The following is a 20876-nucleotide window of genomic DNA, read 5'->3' as shown; positions in this document are numbered from 1 at the left end:
CCCAGTGGGTGGGGTTAGACTATTGGCTTGTCAAGGTTTCCTGGTTAGGAAAGTTTGTGTCGGTGTTCTGGTGCGTGGAACTTGATTTCTTCTCTCTGGAGAGCAATGGAGTGCTCAGTAATGAGTTTTGAGATGGGTCTATGTGTTAGGTGTCACCTTGGGCAGCCTGTATGTTGACGTTTAGGGCTATGTTCCTGCGTTGCTGGAGAATTTGCTTGGTATGTCTTGCTCTAAAACTTATTGGCTCTTGGGTGGTGGTTGGTTTCAGTGTAGGTATGGAGGCTTTTGGACGGTCACTTATTACTTAAAGTTCCATGTAGTCAGGAGTTTTCTGGTGTTCTCAGGTTTTGGGCTTAAGTCTCCTGCCTCTGGATTTCAGTTTTATTCTTCCTGTAGTCTCAGGACTTCTCCAACTACACAGCACTGATAATAAAACTTCTAGGTTAATGGCGAAAAGATTCTCCCCCATTAGGGACACCCAGAGAGGTTCACAGAGTTACATGAAGAAGAGGAGAGGGAGGAGGAAGATAGTGTTGAGCAGGAGGAGAAAAAGGGGGACTCGAGGAGAGAGACAGATCTACGCAGTTGTCTGCTCCCAGAATGTTCTCCGTAACCCAGACACCCACCAAGATTCACAGAATTGGATTGGGAAGAAAAGGAGAAAGGAGGAAATAGAGGTATTCTGAGGTAGAAAACAGAGAGTCAAGATTGGGAGAGAAAAATCAACACACTCCTGAATAAAAATGGGAACTGAATATTGGGTTCTTAAGTGTTCACAATTTATATCATATATTGAAAAACAAAAATTAAAAATCTAGAGATTAGACTCTTAAAAATACTATATTAAAAACAAAAACCAAAACACACACAAAAAATTTTTTTAAAATATATATGAGGTTCAGTTTAAAAAATAGGGCTTCTCTCTTTTTTTTTTTTGGTAAGGTTATAGTGTATTGAAAATGAAAATTAAGGAGTAGTAGAGGAGTACTAGAGGACTTTAAAAGAAATAAGAGAAAAAGAAAAATAGAAAATAGAAGAGAAAAAGGAGAAAAAAAAGAAAGAAAAAAAAAAAAGAATTTTCCCTAATTAAAAAAATCTTAAAAATCTATGAAAATGAAAGTTAAGGAGTGATGGGGGACTAATAGGGAATTTTAAAGGAAAATAAAAGAGAAAAAAGAAAAAATTTAAAAAAAAATTTTTTTTTCTTATTAAAAAAAAAAAAAAAAAGTAAAAATATATCTAGGAATTTCTCTGGAGCTGTTGCGGTCAGTGTCGGTTCGGCTCAGTTTCAGATACCTCCTCGTTCCAGCTTACAGTTCTCGATATCTACAGGCCTCTTCCGCTGTAATCGGTGTTTTCTACAGGGATTTTAATCTGTTGCACCGCTCTCTCCTGAAGCGGTTCCCTTTGTTTATTTGGCTTCTGTTTGCCGGTTTCTTCAGAGCCTCATTTCCGCCCTGACACAGGCGGGCGGAGGTGGACTCTTATTCAGGTAGCTAGTTCTGTCGCGCTGCTGGGAGGGCCTGACGCTGCGGGGATGGGCTGGCGCTGCCGGGAGAGGCTGGCGCTGGTTTCTCGGTCTGCGCTGCTCAGGATCCCGGCCGCTCCACATGGAGCGCGCCGTGCGCAGCTCCAGCCCTCGGGTGATCCACAAAAGCGCGGATCAAAAGGCTGAGTCCGCTCTTGTGCCTTCCCCGTCAGAGCGGTCCAGGCAGCCAGAAGCTTGACCGGCGCACTCTCTCCGGGTGCGGCGCACCCTCTCCCTTCCACGGTCCCAATCTCGGTTTCTGCCGGCGCTAGTCGGGTGTGTGCGCCTCCTGCCCTCTGCGTCCCCAGCCCGTCCCCGCCCGCGTCGGTCGGGTGCCTGCGCGCTGTGTCTCGCCGAGACCTGCTCCCGCCTCCGGCGGGTCCGGGCCGGCCCGCAGTCTGCGAGCCCCTCTCCGGACTCTCTCGGTCCCCCCGTTCCGCGAACGGCCGGCAGCGAGTTCCGGCCGGTCAATTTTCTCTCTCTTCCCTGCTCTCCCACAGTTCAAGCCGGCAACTCACAAAAGCTCCCTCCGATTGTCCTCAGGGCACTCAGGCCCGGACCCTGCCCCAAACAAGGCCGCCGGCTCCTCTCCGTGCGGCCCCCACTTGCTGGTGGCGGATGCGGGTGTCTGGGGCACTTTTCTGCTGAGAGTTGCTTTTAGGCACGTAATCTGTGGGTTTTATTTATTGTTTCCCTCCCAGTCAGGTTGCCCTCCTAGATTCAAACACTTCCCCCAGGCCTGCCAGTGCGAGGGTTTCCCGGTGTCTGGAAACGTCCTCTAAAGACTTGCTTCCCGGGACGGATCTCCGTCCTTAGCTCTTTTGTCTCACTTTTTATCTTTTATATTTTGTCCTACCTCCTTTTGAAGACAATGGGCTGCTTTTCTGGGCACCTGATGACCTCAGCTAGCGATCAGAAGTTGTTTTGTGAAGTTTGCTCTGCGTTCAGATATTCTTTTGATGAATTTGTAGGAGAGAAAGTGGTCTCCCCGTCCTACTCCTCCGCCATCTTGGCTCCTCCCTCGATTGAGGGGTTCTTAACACTTTGAAATGTTTGTGGGCCAAGCACGTTCTTCCAGAAAATATTCTTGGATAAATCTTTGATCTGAGTCAGTATGTCATCTCTAATATTCTGTTTGGTTTGAAACACAAGTGATATGTCCTGTCTATAACTTAATTCTTTGATCAAACACAGGATTTAAAAAGTCAGTCTCAGCACAGGAAAGAAGATGGGAGACAAGTCTTCCTTGATCCTCCTTGCTGTCCTGGTCCTCACTACTGTATCTTCATGTTTTGTCACGTTCCCCAGCTTCTTTAAAGTACCCACCGTCTCTTCTATTTGAAGTTATTTAGAGACCTCCTGTTTACTCTTCATTCAGTGAAGATTTGAGCACCAAGCTTTCCACCTTTCTCTATACATATTACTCCTGTAGTTGATTTTTTCAGCAATTTTTTAACCTCAGTTTTTTATTGATATATACCTGACATGCATTATGTTAGTTTCAAATATACAATTTCAAGTGTATACAAATATACAAAGTTTCAAGTACAATATAATGATTTATGCATATATTATTAAGTGATCACCATAGTAAGTATAGTTAAGATCGATCACTACAAATAGTTAATAAAGTTTTTTTCTTGTAATGAGACTTTAAAGATCTACTCTGTTAGCAACTTTCAAATGTACACAGAATATTGTTAATTATAGTCACCATGGTGTACAATATATCCCCAGGACTTATTTTATAACTGGAAGTATTTACCTTTAGGGGCTTCCCTGATGGCTCAGGAGGTAAAGAATCCACCATGATTCCCATGCCTGGAGAATCCCCATGGACAGAGGAGCCTGGCGGGCTATACAGTCCACGAGGTTGCAAAGAGTCAGACATGACTGAGCTACCAAGCATGGCGCACTTACCTTTAGACCTCCTTCGCCCATTTTGCCCATGTCCTGCCTCTGCCAACCACCAATCTTCTCTGTGCACCTGTGATTTAAGTGTTTTATTTTCTAGATTCCACATATGACTGAGATCATATGCTATTTCTCTCTTTGTCTTACTTACTTCACTTAGCATAATGCCTTCAAGGTCCATCCATGTTGTCGCAGAGGCAGGATTTCCTTTATTTTTATTGCTAAATAATATACCATTGTGTATATACACCACATATTCTTTATTTCTCCACGAATGAACAGTTTGGTTGTTTTCATGTTTGGGCTATTGTAAATAATGCTGCTATGAACATGGATATGTAACCTTATTCTGTAGTTGATTTCCACAATTATGTAAGTAACATTTTCACCCATCCAATGTATTAGTTAGGATTAGTAACAGTAACCCAAAGTAACAGTGGGTTAAACAAGGTTAAAGTTTATTTCCCTCTCATATTAAAAAGTCTGGAGGAAGACAGTCCTGAAATGGTAGAGCAGTTCCACAGCATCTCTTTCTGCTCCACTATCAGCATATGGCTTCTGTCTTATGGCCCAAGATGGCTGCTGGAGCTCCAGCCATTGTATGGACATTCTACACAAAAGGAAAGAGAAATATAGTTCCCTTTCTCTTAAGGCAGCTTCCTAGGAGAACACTGCCTTCCACAGAACATTGCCACTTGGATCTCATTGGGAATATTTAGTCACATATATCTAGCTACCAGAGAGGCTACGAAATGTATCCTTATACAGAGAGGCAATGTGCCCAGGTAAAAATCAAGGTTCTGATATTAAGGAGGATGGGAGAATGAGTACAAGTGTTGAGGTAGACCTTTACCACCTGGCCTCTCAGTTCAATGACCTTCTCACCCCAATGATCCTATAATCTACCTATGTCATTATCATCAAAACCTTGATTTCAAGCATCTTACTCTCCAAAAACATCTCTTATCTTTCCAGCACACTTAGTCCAATACTCTGAACTCCAACAGTTTTTTGACTCCCCTGTGTGCCCTCCATCAACCTCCTCTTTTTTTGGGGGGTGGGGCGTTGTGCTGGGTCTTTGTTGCTTTGTGTGGGTTTTTTTGTCTCTAGTTGCTTCAGGGCAGGGGTGGGCTACTCTTGGTTGCAGTGTGCAAGCCTCTCACTGCAATGGCTTCTTTTGTTGCAGAGCACAGGCTCTAGGCACGCAGGCTTCAGCAGGTGTGGCACATGGGCTCAGCTGCTCTGCGGCATGTGGCATATTCCCATACCAGGGGCTGAACCCACGACCCCTGCATTAGCAGGCAGATTCTTAACCATTGGACCACCAGGGAAGCTTCATCAACCTGCTCTGTCTTCACTTCTTAACCCACCTGGTCTAAAACCCATGGTCCAACATTATATCCATACCCTACCTTGCACTCTGGATTCCATTGCCCTTTCCCCCATACTAGCTTGGGTATTACCTTTGTTATGTGTCTTCACTAAAACACTGAAATAGGGCGAGAGAAAAATACCACCTGACATCTTAAATTCATGACTACTAAACCTTGCTTCTTTTTTCTCTAAGACAGAAGCAGTCAGAAGATTTTCACATCTTTCCACTCAGTGCCTGAGGTTTGTAATGAGGGCTAGGTACATAGGCACCCTCTGCCTAGCATATATCAAAATTCCAGGCTCCCCAAAGGAAAGCAGGTGTTCAATATAAAACACATGGTTAGACTTCACTGGTTAAGAATCCACTTGATAATGAAGGGGACATAGGTTCGATTCCTGGTCTGGGAAGATTCCACATGCCACGGGGCAACTAAACCCAAGCACCACGACTACTGAGCCCGCACTCAGGAGCCCAAGCTCTGCAACAAGAGAAGCCACCATAATGAGAAGCCCATGCCCTGCAACTTGAGAGGAGTCCCCGCCCACCACAACTAAAGAAAGCCTGCACAGAGCAGTGAAGACCCAGCACAGTCAAAAATAAGCATAAATAAATATAAGATACTAGATTCCATAATTTACAGGAAATGGATAAATTCCTTTACAAGCATAAAAAAAAAAAAAAAAACCCACATAGTTATACAGTTTCGTCTAAGGGAGCTACTCTTATCAGGGTGGTAAGAACCCTCCCCAAATCCAAATTCTCAGACACCAGACATGGGTTAAGGATGCCACCTGGCCTTCCTGAGGATAAACAGTCTCAGGCCTGGAGTCATGCCCTCCTTGAGAGGGCAATACATACATAAGTTATTTGGAATTTTTCTGTACAGAAGATTTGTTCCCCATAATCTGGTTGGTTTTAATTCTTTATTTTGGGGGATATGGGAAGCAGTATTATGGTTACAGGAGTCAGCTAACCCTTTCCTGCACATTGCCTTTTATGAGGAGTCTCCAATACTGGTCTCCAGACTCTTGCCTGGCCCAGTGTTTCTCAAAATTTGGCTCTTGAGCCAGAAACATCAGTATCATCTGGGATGTGACAGAAATTCTCAAACTCCACCCCAGACTTACTGAATCAGAAATTTTAGTAAGTCCTCCTGATGCATGGTAAAGTGTAAGAACCATTGATTTAGCCAAATAGTGAGGAAGACCTGTACCTGCTCTTTCTGTCAGGCTTCAAACTGATCCTGAGGTCTCCACTATCTGCCAGAACCCATAGATGAAAGTGGGTCAGGATGAGAGTGGTGTGGAGTCAGTGTGTATGCAAACTAGCATATTCTGTTCCCTGTGGATTTTAAATAAACTTATTTTAAAGCTCTCTTCAGAGCATTCTTTTTCTCGATTTCCTTGCAGGCAAATTCTCTCATTTGAAGAGTCTTCTTACGAAACATCATGGTACTAGATGTCTGTGTTTTGCTATTTGGATTGCTTTAGTAATTTTTAATGTTTTTTTTTTTTGAGGGGGGGCCCGATTTCATTCTTTCATAAAAGTTGAAAAACTAAAAGAAAGATTTCTTACATAGCTTTTGCCCAAATTCCCTAAAGGCAAGACTTTACATACCAACAAAGGAACAAGGAAATTAACATTCATAAAAAATTGTTAACTAAACCACTTATTTAACTGTCATCACTTTTCCCACCAATTTCCCCTTTTAGTTCCAGTATCCTATATTCCATTTAGTAGTTATGTATCCTTAATCTCCTCTAATCTTTGTCAATTCTTCAATGTTTTGTTGTCTTTCAGGACCTTGACAATTTGAAAGACCTAAGTTCCATACTTTATTTCTGATTTATTTACTTTATACCTAATGTTGTTTTTCTATCGCAGGATCCCACTGAGAATATCATATGCCCTTTATTATTAGGCTGCTTTAGACTGTGACAGTCTCTTACACCTTCCTTGTTTTCGATGATCTTGACAGGTTTGAGGCGTACTAGTTAAGTATTTTGTAGACTATTCCTTAATTTGTGATTGTCTAATATTTTCCCCTCATGATGAGGCTAGGGTTTTGCATTGTCAGGAGAAAAACTACAGAGGTGAAGTGCTATTCTCATCACATCATACCAAGGGTACTATTAATCATTTCACCACTAATGATGTTAACCTGTTGAGCTTGTGTTTGTTAGGTTTCTCCACTGTAAAGTTATTCTTTTTTCCAAATTGTCTTATTTGGAAGGAAGTTACTATGCTCTGCCCATACTGAAGGGTTAAAGAGTTATGATCCATCTCCTTGAGGGCAGAGTATCTACATAAAGTTTTTAGAATTCTTCTGTTTGGGAAGAATCCTCCCCCATGTATTTGTTTGTTCAATTATTTATATCAGTATGGATTCATGGATATTTATTTCACAACATGGGTTATAATCCAATACTACATTATTTATTCCATTGCTCAAATGATTCCAGCTTTAGCCATTTGGAGCTGTTGCACTGGTGCCTCTGACACACCCTCATTAGTTTTTTTAAAGCACTTCTTTACTTTCTGGCACTACAAGATGCTCCAAACTCATCTTGTACATTCCCTGTCCCAGTTTTAGGAACAGCCATTTCTCCCAGGAGTCCTGGTTACTCTCACTAGAGAATGGTACTAGAAATCAAAAACCTGGTGCTAAGTGTGCTCATTGCTACTGGGGTGTCATTGCCTCCAGGCCCTTCAGAGGACAGAGCTCGGAAATATGTGTATTCTAACTCATGAATACACAATTATTTCTATACTTATCCATCTATTTCTACACTAAGCTAAACATGACTTCATACTAATGAGAGAGTTAAAGCTTATGCAGCTTGATAGGGAGTCCAAGGCCCCTTGAGGAGGAGGCAAGCATTCTTTCAGATATTCTTTTGCCTTAGTCACATAGGGCTTGTTTCCCTTAAGCCCTATATAAATATTACAATGATATATCTTACTCATGCGAATGCTTTTCTGAGGCTCTGAGTTAATGACTGTAATTATAACAATATATCTTAACTGGGATTTTGTTCTTTCTCAAGACTGGCACTACTGAAGCCCAGAGACATGTTGCCTGGAAGCTGTTCCTCCTGGCTAATCTTTTCCCGATGTTGTCTCAAGATGTATGTTGTGGGAGAAGGGTCCAGTAAAACTTTTACAACCTTGAAGTATTCTTTTTATCTATTCTCAGCAGCCAACTGAAAAGTATATAATGCTCAGCTCATACTAGCAAAGTGGGTACTCTTCTACCCCACTTCCAGTTCCTTATGCTGGAAGCTTTCCCTATCCTTTCACTTTAACAAAATCTCTGCTGCACAAAGCTCTGAGTGCCTGAGACTGCGTCTTTGGTCCTAGAGTGAAATCTTCTCCTTCAGAGGCCATGAACCCGACACCAACCACCATAAGTGAAAGTGAAGTCACTCAGTTGTGTCCGACTCTTTGCGACTCCATGGACTGTAGCCTACCAGGCTCCTCCGTCCATGGGCTTTTCCAGGCAAGAATACTGGAGTGGGTTGCCATTTCCCTCTCCAACCACCATAAGGTATCACTAATGTCTTCACCTCTAATCTGGGATTTAGTGATCCCATGCCTAATCCTCTTACTTTTTATAGGAGAAAATATACAAACTAGAAAGATAAAGATACTTCCCCTAGTCAAACAACTTACAGTTAGCAGTCTACTTGCATCAAATCAATAGTTACATGGTGATGCTGCGTATATGCCAGGTGCTAAATCAATGAATTTTAGTTAAGAGGTTAATTAAGATACTAATTCTTCCAATAATATAAGTCTATAATTTTGGAGGACATTTTCAGTGGACATTTCAGTCATATGTGTCATTATAGACATTTATGGGTCTCTAAGTATCATTTTAGGAATCATATCTATTTGGGGTCATAGTGGTTTCTATGGAGATTTCAAGATTGTGAGCAAGTCCAGAGCAAGGGCCTTTAGCTAAGACCAGCAAGTACTAGGCCCCTCATAAAGATTTGTTAAAATTAACAGACTATACGTATCATTTCAGGAAATAACTGGTCAAGTATTTAACCTGAACCTCTTTTATACAATGATCATCTAGATGTTCTACCTACCCTTACAAGTGGTTTCAAGGATCACATGACACAATTCATATGGAAATCCTTTGAAGCCTGAAAGAATTATGATAATATGTGGGGAATATTCTGGACCCTTGAATTTTGTCCTTCTTCCTTCTGGTAGACAGAATACATAAACTTCACTACTACTTCTCAGCCTGTATAAAATTATTACAAATAAAATAAAAAAGGAATGAATTCCCTGGTGGTCCAGTGGTTAGACTCAGTGCTCTCACTGCCATGGGCCTGGGTTCAGTCTCTGGTTGGGGAACTAAGATCCGACAAACTGTGCAGGGTGGCCAAAATAAATAAAATAAAAATAAGAAGCCACAAAGGCTCAATAGCCAAAGAAATCTTGAGAAAGAGGAACAAAACTGGAGGTATTACATTTTCTGATTTTAAATACTAATAGTCAAAATGGTATGGCACTGGCATAAAAAAGAAGACACATAGACTAAAGGAAGAGAATAGATAGCCCAGAAATAAACACATATATATACAGTCAACAAATCTTTGACAAAGGCACCAAGAACGCAAAATGGGGAGAGTCTCTTTAGTAAGAGATTGGGAAAACTGAATATCCACATGCAAAAGAATGAAATGGAACACCTATCTTATCTATCTGAAGATGGTGTCAGATCTCACAGGTTAAGGGCTCAGTCCTACAAGACTGTCCTACCCCCACTGTAAAAACATGCACTTTAGACACCAACCACAAGTCCAGCTTGTCATCTGAGCTTCTGAGAGATGGGCTATAGATCAGTTTCCCAGACCTCCTCCTCAGGTTTTATTGATTTGCTAGAGTACCTCACAGAATTCTGGAAACCCATTTACTATCTAGATTATTGGTTTATTATAAAAGTATATTACTCAGGAACCAGAAGGAAGAGATGCATAAGGCAAGGTATGGTCAAAGGACTCAGTTTCCAGGCCCTCTCTAAGTAAGCCACTCTCTGTGGCTCTCCATGTATTCACCAATCTGGAAGCTCTCCAAATCCCTGTCCTTTGGAGGTTTTTATGAAAGCCTCAGTACATAATCATGACTGACTAAATCACTGGCCACTGGCCACTGTTTCAACCTCCAGCTCCTTCCCCTTCCCGGGAGGTCAGGGGTATAGGACTGAAAGTTCAACCCTCTAAATAGTGTCTGATTTTCCTGGCAACCAGCCCCATTCTTAGGTTCAGTCCAAAAGTCATTTCATTAACCTAACAAGAGACACCTTTAATGTTCTCATCACTTAGAAAATGCCAAGGATTTTGAGAGCTCTGTGCCAGAAATAGAGACAAAGACCAAATACATGTTTCCTATTATAAATCATGATGTCACAGACCTGAGTAGGCATTTCTCCAAAGAAAGTAGACAAAAGGCCAACAGATACATGAAAAGGCACTCAACACTGCTAATCGTCAGGGAAACGTAAATCAAGACTACAATGAGATGTCATCACTTCATCTGTCAGATGGCTACTATCAAAAAGATAAGAACTTGGTGTTGGCAAGGACACAGAGGAAAGGGAATTCTTGTATGCTGTTGGTAGGAATGTAAATTGGTACAGCCGCTATGGAAAACAGTATGGCGATTCCTCAACAATTTAAAAAGAGAACTACCATATGATCCAGTAATCCTACTTACATGCATATATCCAAAGGAAATGAAGTCAGGATCTGGAAAATATATTCGCACTCCCATGTTCACTGCAGTATTATTCACAATAGCCAAGGCATGGAAACAACTTAAGTGTCTGTCTAAAGATGAATGGATAAAGAAGATGTAGCATACATACACACAATGGAATACTACTTAGCTATGAGAAAGAAGAAAATCCTGCCATGTCCAACATCATAGACAGACCTTGAAGGCATTATACAAAGTGAAATAAATCAGTCAGAGAAACACAAATACTGTGTTGAATCACTTATACCTGGAATCTACCAAAAACAAGTCAAACTCAGAGAAACAGAGGGTAGAATGATGGTTGCCAGGGGTTGGGAGGTAGAGGAAATGGGAAGATGTTGGTCAAAAGGTATAAGCTTTCAGTTATAAGATGAATAAGAACAGCATGATGACTAAAGTTAATAATACTGTGTTGTATACTTGAAATTTGTTGAGAGTAAATCTTAAGCATTTTCCCACACAAACACACAAAAATGTGAAGTGATAGGTATGAGTTACCTTTATTGTGGGAATCATTTCACAGTGCATACATAGATCAAATCATTACACTGCATACTTTAAGTATATACAATGTAGTTATACCGCAATTAAGTTGGAAAACATTAATATTGATATTATTTGTTTCTAATAATAGTTTCCACAATGGTTGAGTAGTCTCTTTTATGTATAAATTTATATCTTTCCTCTTCCTAAAGCTGATTTTAAATAGAATGAAATTGTTTTTATTTTTATTGAGGCATAATGTTCATACAATAAATCACCCTTTTTAATATAGTTCTGTAAATTTTGACAGATACATTACATTCAAGATACAGTAGTATTCTATAATGTAAACTTATTCTATAACTCAAAGTTTCTCATTCATGTTTGTAAACCCCTCTTCCCACCTTCAGCTCCTAGAAAGCACTGATCTGTTTTCTGACCCTAAGTCTTGCTTTTTCCAGAATGTCATGTAAATAGACACTGGCTTCTTTCACTTCCCATAATGCATTTGAAGTTTCTCCATGATGTGTATATCGAGAGTTTCATCTCTTTCACTGCCGAGTTTGAGCCCTGGGTCAGGAATACCCCCTGGAGAAGAAAATGGCAACCCACTCCAGTATTCTTGCCTGGAAAATTCCATGGACAGAGGAGCCTGGTGGGCTACAGTCCATGGAGTTGCAAAGAGTCAGACATGACTGAGCACATTCCATTTATGGCTATACCACATTTTGCTTATGGATTTACCACGTGAAAGACACCTGTGTTGTTTCCATTTTGGGGTGAATATGAAGAAAGCCACATATTGTACAAACAAGTATTTATATACAGGGTTTTGTGTGAACCTGTCTTTATTTCATTTGAATAAATACCTAGGAGTGGTATTACTAAATTGCATGTTAGGTGTACATTTAACTTTATAGAAAAAGATCAAATTGTTTTGGCAATGGAAATGACCAAGATGAGATGTCATACTTCTTCCTGATCATAAATGGGGATGCAACCTGGGGAGTGGAGACAGTAAAGCTCCAGATGCAGAATCTAACCTGTCATCCAGTTCCATAAAATCAATATATATTTTCCCCATCCTCACTTCTCAGAGGAAGCAGGACACCTTTAGCAGCACACATAAAAGCATACTGTGCTATGAAGTCTCCCAAGCTCTCCTTTATTCTCAGTTTATTAGGCAGAATGGCTTATCTGAGAACAGTGGCAATGACATCTGAGATACAGTAATATCAAGAGAACCTCCACTAATTATTTTGCCTATTACCACCTTCTTTTCCTTCCCTCTAGAAGGAAAGATAGGACACTGGGGCAACAGTATTAAGCCTAAAGAGATAAAATTATACAAGTATTAGTTAAGAAGTCATGTTTCTTTACCTAGTCATTCCTGAGTAGAAGGAAAAATAAACAGACATGGGACTGGGGATAAGAAGTTAATCCTTCCTAGAGTGTGAAATTACTTTTGTCCTATGTCTAAAATATGCAATATGCAAAGTTGACTTCTATTACTCACTACTGACTGATTCATAAATGCTATTAGAGCAGAACAGTGACATGGATAATCCCCCCAAACCAGATTTGTCTCGCCTATGGTGATCTGATGCTTATAAAGAAATACACACAAGGGACAAATTATTTGCTGTGCAGAAACCACTCTGGGGATAGAAAGCTGAATAGTAAATAAATTAAGATTTAATATATTAGTCCTTCAAGGCCTTCACTTCAGAATCCTGTAGAAAGATTAAAAGGAACTCGGAATAAAAGGGAGGTGGGGAGGCAGAAGTGGGGGTGGTATAAGGTTATCCAAGTAGAAGATAACTAGACAGTAAAGATTTTTGGAGGAGTAAGCTAAAGGTTGCAGAAATATGTAACTTTTTCTTCCTGCGAACTGTCTTTGGTGAGGAGCCACAGAATAACTGAGTTTATTAGGGGCAGAGTAAAAACATAAGCAGAAGCAGTGGATTTGTTGGACTTAAGTGATGGGTATTCAACTTAATATAAAAATGAACTTTTCCACTAAAAAGGTTGAACTTTTCAAACTTTCTGCTCATTCAGAAAGGGTGGCCTTGTGTGACTTGGGTTCCCCCATGACTGTCTGTGTTGAAGACTAAGTGGAATTTCTGCATGGTTGCTGAGTTATGTCTGACTCTTTGCAACCCTATGAACTATATAGCCCACCAGGCTCCTCTATCCATGAGATTTTCCAGACAAGAATATTGGAAGGTTGCCATTTCCTCCTCCAGGGGCATCATCCCAAACCCAGGGGTCCAACCTGAGTCTCCTGCTTTTCCTGCACTGGGCAGGTGGATTCTTTACCACTGAGCCACCAAGTGGAATTATCCTGTTATAAATGTAGTAAGCAGAATCCATGTACCCTTCATTCTGAAAATTTTTATTAAAAGTTTACTCTGTACAAGGTGCATGCAAGAATACGAAAAAGAATCAAACCTAGATTTTCTCTCTGCCTATTGTCAGTGCAGTGGTTCTTATACTTTCAGGTGTATTCACATTCCCTTGGGGGATCTTGTTAAAAGGCAGAATCTGCGTTTGAGATGGCAGAGGCAGGTTTGATTCCTGGGTCAGGAAGATCCCCTGGAGAAGGAAATGGTCACCCACTCCAGTATTCTTGCCTGGAAAACCCCATGGACAGAGTAGCCTGGCGGACTATAATCCATGGGGTTGCAAAGAGTTGGACAGGGCTAAGCATGGGCCTCTGATTCAGCATTTCTAACAAGCTCCCAGATGATGGCAATGCTGCTGGTCGCTGTAACACACACTGAGCAACAAGGGTTTCTAGTAGGTCATTAGACATGCATATAATCATAATACAGAGTGAGAATTAGTAAACACCACAGATATCCCATTAATTACCAGTAGAAAGCTGAATTTGTCCCAACCTGAGGGGTCATTGCCCTTTCTGCCTTAAGTGTTCCTTCTGATGTTTCTGTTGCTTTCTTCCTTGAATTTTATTTCTTCCAGGGTTGCTCACTGCAAATACTGTTTCTTAGCCTAGAAGAGCTTTCTCCTTCTAATGTTGACAATCTGTCAAGATTTGTCTAAATATTCCCTCTTCCCTGGGGCCCCACTTAGCAGGGCCCCACCCTGCTAAGTACTCCACAGAACACTTAGTTTTAACCCCCAGCAATTACCATTATTTCCTTAGCTTTCAATTGCAAGTCCGTTTTCTTATTCCTTACAGGAACTCACCTGTCTGGGAAGCTTGTCGAAAAGATGCTACAAAATGACAACATTTGACAAACCTGAGGCCAGGTGAGGAGGCTGAGAAGAAGCCAAGGTGCGACGCTGGGTACCGAGCAGCAGGGCCCAGGAAGGGACCCCAAGTATCTTTTGGGAACCATCCCTTCCCCATGGCAGGTATTTGGGCTCAACCAAGCTCATGATGAAAGTGAAAGAGGAGAGTGAAAAAGTTGGCTTAAAGCTCAACATTCAGAAAACAAAGATCATGGCATCTGGTCCCATCACTTTATGCAAATAGATGGAGAAACAGTGGAAACAGTGGCAGACTTTATTTTGGGGGGCTTCAAAATCACTGCAGATGGTGACTGCAGCCATGAATTTAAAAGACGCTTACTCCTTGGAAGAAAAGTTATGACCAACCTAGATAGCATATTAAAAAGCAGAGACATTGCTTTGCCAACAAAGTTCCGTCTCGTCGAGGCTATGGTTTTTCCAGTGGTCGTGTGTCATGTGTGTTGGACTATAAACAGAGGTGAGCACCGAAGAATTGATGCTTTTGAACTGTGGTGTTGGAGAAGACTCTTGAGAGTCCCTTGGACTGCAAGGATATCCAACCAGTCCATCCTAAAGGAGATCAGTCCTGGGTGTTCTTTGGAAGGACTGATGCTGAAGCTGAAACTCCAATACTTTGGCCACCTCATGCAAAGAGTTGACTCATTGGAAAAGCCCCTGATGCTGGGAGGTACTGGGGGCAGGAGGAGAAGGGGACGACAGAGGATGAGATGGCTGGATGGCATCACTGACTCGATGGACATGAGTTTGAGTAAACTCCGGGAGTTGGTGATGGACAGGGAGTCCTGGCGTGCTGAGGCTCATGGGGTCACAAAGAGTCAGACAAGACTGAGCGACTGAACTGACTGACTGAACTGATGACTCTGCAATTCCACTTGAGCACACAAGAAAACTGAGACCAGAAATCCAAAAAACAAAAGACTTGTTCAAGAATAAAACACCTTCTTCATTACACCAAAAAGTGGAAATAATCCAAATATTCATCAATAAGAGAATGGATAAAACTTAAAAACACTACATTGTGTAATGATTCCATGAATAGAAAGTATGTACTGTACAATTTATATGATGTTCAAGAACAAATTAAAGTATCAGGTGTTCTCCAGACTTATTGTGGTGATCATTTCACCATTTCACCATATACAAATATATTCCGATGTATAAATTCTGAACCCCAGAAACTAAATATATGTCAATTATACCTCAGTAATAAAAAAATAAACAAAAATGAAAGGAATCTACAGTGATAAAAGAAAATAATGCCTGCTTCTGGAGGTGGGTATTGGCCGGGAAAGTGCACAAGAAACCTCTGTATGACTCCTCTGCTCCACATCCATCGTTACGGTCAATCTACCTCTGAACCATTCCTAGAATCATCTGGATCTGGACCCTAATCTCAACAGTCGCTGATGTGCAGGTCAGAGGACCCTGTGTCTGAGGAATGAATGGAAAGACAAGAGCCCCAGAGACTCATCTGATATGACTGTTGTTCTTCTCTATGTGATTGAGCCATCACCACAAAATTTCCATTCCCCACTGATCCAGAATTTTAACTGATTTTCTTTTGTGCCTCAGTTGGTTTTCACAACATTTCCAGTGCCTTAACCATGGAAAAAGATACAGTTGCTAAGGGGAAATGTATTCTGATTGTCAACAATTTATTAAAATTGCTTAACTTTTCAGAACCCAGCCATTTCTTTTTTTTTTTCCCATTTATTTTTATTAGTTGGAGGCTAATTACTTTACAATATTGTAGTTGTTTTTGTCATACACTGACATGAATCAGCCATGGATTTACATGTGTTCCCCATCATTGGAGACTTTCCATCTGCTTTTTTTTTTTATGGTATTTTTAAGTATCTTTAAATCTTTTTGATTGGTTTACATTCTGTGTGTCCAATCATCTTTGAAAATCACGAAGGGAAGGGTCTTCCATTGCTTGTTTTTGTGCACAAGAGCATGACATGCAGCACTGGATGCATAGGAAGCACACCTGAAACGAGCACCCCAGCATGTCCTCTGCCTGCCTTTCCTCTGTAGAAAAACTTTAGTCAAAGTTGAGCGTATATATGTGTTGTGCTTAGTCACTCGGTCGTGTTGGACTCTTTGCAACCCCATGGACTGTAGCCTGCCAGACTCCTTTGCCCATGGGCATTCTCCAAGCAAGAATACTGGAGTGGTTTGCCATGACCTCCTCCAGGAGATCTTCGCAACCCAGGGATCGAACCGGGGTCTCCTGCATTGCAGGCAGATTCTTTACCAGCTGAAATACCAGGGAAACCTGAGTTTGTATATACTCACTTGCAAATTTGCAGTTAGCCTAAATAGACAGAAAATTTGAGTTAAGGTTTAAAACATTTCAGAAGAATTAAAAAATGACATCCATGCCAAGTTTGAAAGTAATTAATTACAAGACAGTGAAAGTAGTAGAGCATTAAAATAAAATCACATTTTAAAATACTAACTTTTAAAGGTAATTCTTGTATTATTCTGAAATGGTAAAACTGATTCAGTAGGGACAGGCTACTATTCAGTTTATAAACATATTCATTAGTTTTCCTATCACTAGGTATCTCTAGTGAATTCAAAATTATCCAATTTATAAATAATTTAATTTTAGGTTATACTTCCAGTATATACTGGAATGGTTGCATTAAAACACTTTTTAGAATTTTACGTTTAAAAATACCTATTGTAAGTTCACATTTATAACTGAAAACTTTTATGAAAGATATTAGTCTTTAAAAAGCTACAGGTCCAAAAAAGATTGATGCGAAGATTAATTAGAGTTGTAAAAAGTTGTAAAAGCAGTTGTAAAAAGCAAAATTGAAAATTCAATAGCACAAACAAAATAGCAATTTATTATTTCTCATATAACTGACCAAGATTAATAGATCAGATTAGGAGATCCAGTCGTTTAGAGCTCCAATCTGATGGTGGACCTACTTCAATACACAGTTTCCAAAGGTCTCTCTAGTTATCAATATTCTAGGCCACAGGTAAGAAAATAGGTCAGAAGTCCAGGGCAAGCCAGGGCAAACTACTGCCTTTTTAAATAGATTGGGCAGAACTTGCTTAATCACCTCTTTTTACATTCCTAAGTGAGGACTTAGTCAAACTTAGACAAGTAGCTGCAAGGGAAACTGGGAAGTACAGTTGCTATTTGGGCAGCCCCATCCCACTTACAGTCCTACAATGCTGTAATACGAGGAAAACAGATTTCAATGAAGAGTTAGCAGTCTGACACCCCGCTAGTCACTAAAATTCTGTGTTCTTCCTTCTGTTCTGCTCATCCCCACCCCAAGGGAGACAACTCCAAATTCCATCCAGGTGCCAAATCCATCTCAAACTCAGGGATCTCTGGGTAACGTAATCACCTCCCTCAGACATGGATTGGTTTCTTGTAGTTGAGCACCTCATTAACACAAAGGAAGTCACTTGCTTCTCCAATACCCAATAAATCATGGTCTAGTAGAAGAGACAGGATGATTGTATGAGAACTTCTTCTTCTTTAGTATTCAGTGGCCCTTCCACCACCATAACTCTTGGGCAGTGATAAGATGAGAGATTAATATTCTGAAATCTCAAGGAAGATTCATTTCGGTAATGGAAAAAAGAAAAGACCCTGCTTTTTCTTTCTAGGAGAAAGTAGCATTAGACAGAAGAAAAGATATTTGGTGACAGAAGGCATTCTATTTTGTGGTATTTGATGGTAAGGACACTAGTTAAATAAGAGATTTCTGAAGCAAAGTGAGAAAATAATCCAGAACAATAGTAAATAGTGGCATTTTTAGAAAAATGAGAAATTTTTGATTAGCTCATTTTAATGTCACTCTTGAGAGATAAATGGCATTTTGATAAATAAGAACCATATCAAAAAAGACCGGACCACATAAAAAAAAAAAACCCACTTTTTAAAATTACTGAGAATTTAAACTCTATCCTTAAGCTTCTTTCCCTTTATTCTCCCATTGGGCTATGTTGATGTCATGTGTTCCCCACTGCGCATGTATGTGTCTGTGTTTTCACATAATTCAGACCATATTGTGAGCAGAAGTCTTCCTGATGGAGCCAAATGATTTCCCAAACCAAAGATCTATTTTTAAACATATTTTAAAGTAGTCAAAATAAGATAAGCTATGATCAGCTAAGAGCAGTTCAACAAAAGTATAAACTGTAAAGGCAGGATTTAGGCAAAGAAAAGAGAGATGAGAAATGGAAGAAAGACTTGTGACTAAATTAGATGTAAAAGATATCCTCATAAAGGAGAATTATATATGGTGATTGACACCCAGGCCCAAAGCCAGACTGCCAGTGTACCTCTCTGCATTTTCACTTGCAAAACACACACATTATGAAAATGCTCAGAAGATTACATGTGTCCATTCCCAATTACGTCTGTTGCACCATACAAGGTAAACCCTTGAAAAATAACCATTGGTCTGGGAAGGATACTTTTGGGGTGAGGTCAGTCAAAACCCAGTGTTGGCATCATTGGCATCAGACCATCTTCAGTCACGCTGACTCAGGTAGTAGTGCAAGGTGCACACAGACGCATGGTGTCAGCCGTAACCACCGCTCCCAGAACCCCTTACACCTGTCAAAGCAGACTGCTGGGTTGAATGGACCCTGGTTCTGACCCAGTGTGTGAAGTCCTGTATCATTATATTGGTCTTTTCTGCATGATGTGAAAAAATCTGTTACTTTTTAAAAGTGGATATTTTGTGTTTTTAATTGCACAGGTAACTGTGTGAGAAAAAGAGCCTTTTAAAAGTATTTTTAGTCTTTTGAAATTATGTTTGTGTATTGTCCTCCCTACTAAACTCTAAGCTCCTCTAAGTAGACAACAATCCACTCACTCCTCACTGTAGCCCAGCACCCAGGTCAGTGCATGGATATTTTAAAGTAAATTTCTATCAGTAGCATAGAACCATTTTGAAGTGAAGTGAAACTTGCTCAGTTGTGTCAGATTCTTGACAACTCGGTGGACTGTAGCCTGCCCAATCTCCTCTGCCCAAGAAATTCTGCAGGCAAGAGTACTGGAGTGGGTTGCCATTTCCTTCTCCAGGGGATCTTCCCAACCCAGGGATTGAAGCCAGGTCTCCTGCATTGCCGGCAGATTCTTTAGCCGCTGAGCCACCAGGGAAGCCCAAACAGCAGAGGGGGCATCCCTGGGTGGGCGTGAAGAATTGATGCTTTTGAACTGTGGTGTTGGAGAAGAGTCTTGAGAGTCCTTCGGACTGCAAGGAGATCCAACCAGTTAGCCCTAAAGGAAATCAACCCTGATTATTAATTTGGAAGAACTGATGCTGAAGCTCCAATACTTTGGCCACCTGATGCAAAGAGCCGACTCATCAGAAAAGACCCTGATGCTGGGAAAGATTGAAGGAAAGAGGAGAAGGAGATGACAGAGGGTGAGATGGTTGGATGGCATCACCGACTCAATGGACATGAGTTTGAGCAAGCCCTGGGAGACAGTGAAAGACAGGGAAACCTGGGGTGCTGCAGTCCATGGGGTAGCAAAGAGTAAGCCACGACTGAGTGACTGAATAACAAGCATAGAACCAAAGATCCAATTTCGGGGGTTGAGGCCGAAAGTGGACAAGGAGGCCCCGAAGTGGTTTATCAGATCTCCCGAAAGACAGATGCTCTCCACTTAAGCTTTTGGAGCAAGACTTGCTTGGTGGTGTTGTTGACAGTTTCCCTTCACCAGTAGGCGCCTGTCACTTTAAGACAAACACCAGGAAGTTAAAAGTGAATGGGAGAAGCCAAGGACGGAAATTCTGGCTGCTCTGATCTCCCCCTGGGAGTATTTGAGAGTTCGAGCGTCTGCAGCTGAAAAACGGAGAGGTTGTAGAGTTAATCCTTCCTGCTTAAAGCGGGCTGGCCCACTTTTTATTCCCTCAGCTGGGGTAAAGGGTGCGGCTGAGTGGGCGGGGTGCCGGCTGAGAGGTGTGGAGCCGAACAGCCCCTCCCCATTGGCTATTGCTGATTTGGTAGTTTGTTGCTTTATCTTTGAAAAGAGCTAAAATTGCAGTGTGCTGCAGATCGCAGCGGTAGGATCTGCTGGTGTTGAGGCAAAGGCATTGATTTCGAGTATCACAGCCAACCTCTCAGCTCTGGGTCTCAGCTCTGGGTCTTGTAGCCGCAGGGCTCTCCCATCCAAGGTGTAGTAATTCCCTGTGGCTAGGAGGACACCGCTATCTGGCTTCCTCAAAGGTAGCTGCTGTTTCAGCCTTTATTTATTGATGCCACGGCCAGGTGTTACTGAAAGATGTTAACTGATGTGTGTTTTCTATCTTTTGTCATCCTTTCTTTCAGACAGGTTACACTAACGCAGCCCCGTGAAAATCTCTGGAGACCATGGCCAAGAAAAGAGTTGCTGTGATTGGGGCAGGTGTGAGTGGGCTCAGCTCTATCAAGTGCTGCCTGGAAGAAGGCTTGGAGCCCCTCTGCTTTGAAAGGTCTCATGACATCGGAGGGCTGTGGCGGTTCCAGGTAAACCTCCTGGTTCCTTAATACTTGGAA

General features: G+C 41.3%; 1 protein-coding gene across 4 annotated transcripts in view; it reads left to right on the top strand.

The window, feature by feature from the left end:
* Positions 1–20128: 20128 nt before the first annotated feature.
* The window catches only part of LOC122435134 (flavin-containing monooxygenase 5-like), a 39033-nt gene continuing 38285 nt past the window's right edge, over positions 20129–20876 (top strand). For 2 of the 4 annotated variants that reach the window (XM_043459066.1, XM_043459090.1), the window contains exons 1-2: positions 20129–20567; positions 20670–20846. In XM_043459066.1, coding sequence (XP_043315001.1) covers positions 20712–20846 — 135 coding nt within the window. In that variant the 5' untranslated portion in view covers positions 20129–20567; positions 20670–20711. Of the gene's footprint in view, positions 20568–20669; positions 20847–20876 lie in introns of those variants that run through there. The other 2 variants (XM_043459075.1, XM_043459083.1) reach the window with 2 other exon arrangements.

The sequence above is a fragment of the Cervus canadensis genome, chromosome 2, assembly GCF_019320065.1.
Source record: "Cervus canadensis isolate Bull #8, Minnesota chromosome 2, ASM1932006v1, whole genome shotgun sequence".
Classification (NCBI taxonomy): domain Eukaryota; kingdom Metazoa; phylum Chordata; class Mammalia; order Artiodactyla; family Cervidae; genus Cervus; species Cervus canadensis.
The sequence above is the reverse complement of the archived record's forward strand: the minus strand, read 5'-3'. Positions and strand labels throughout refer to the sequence as shown.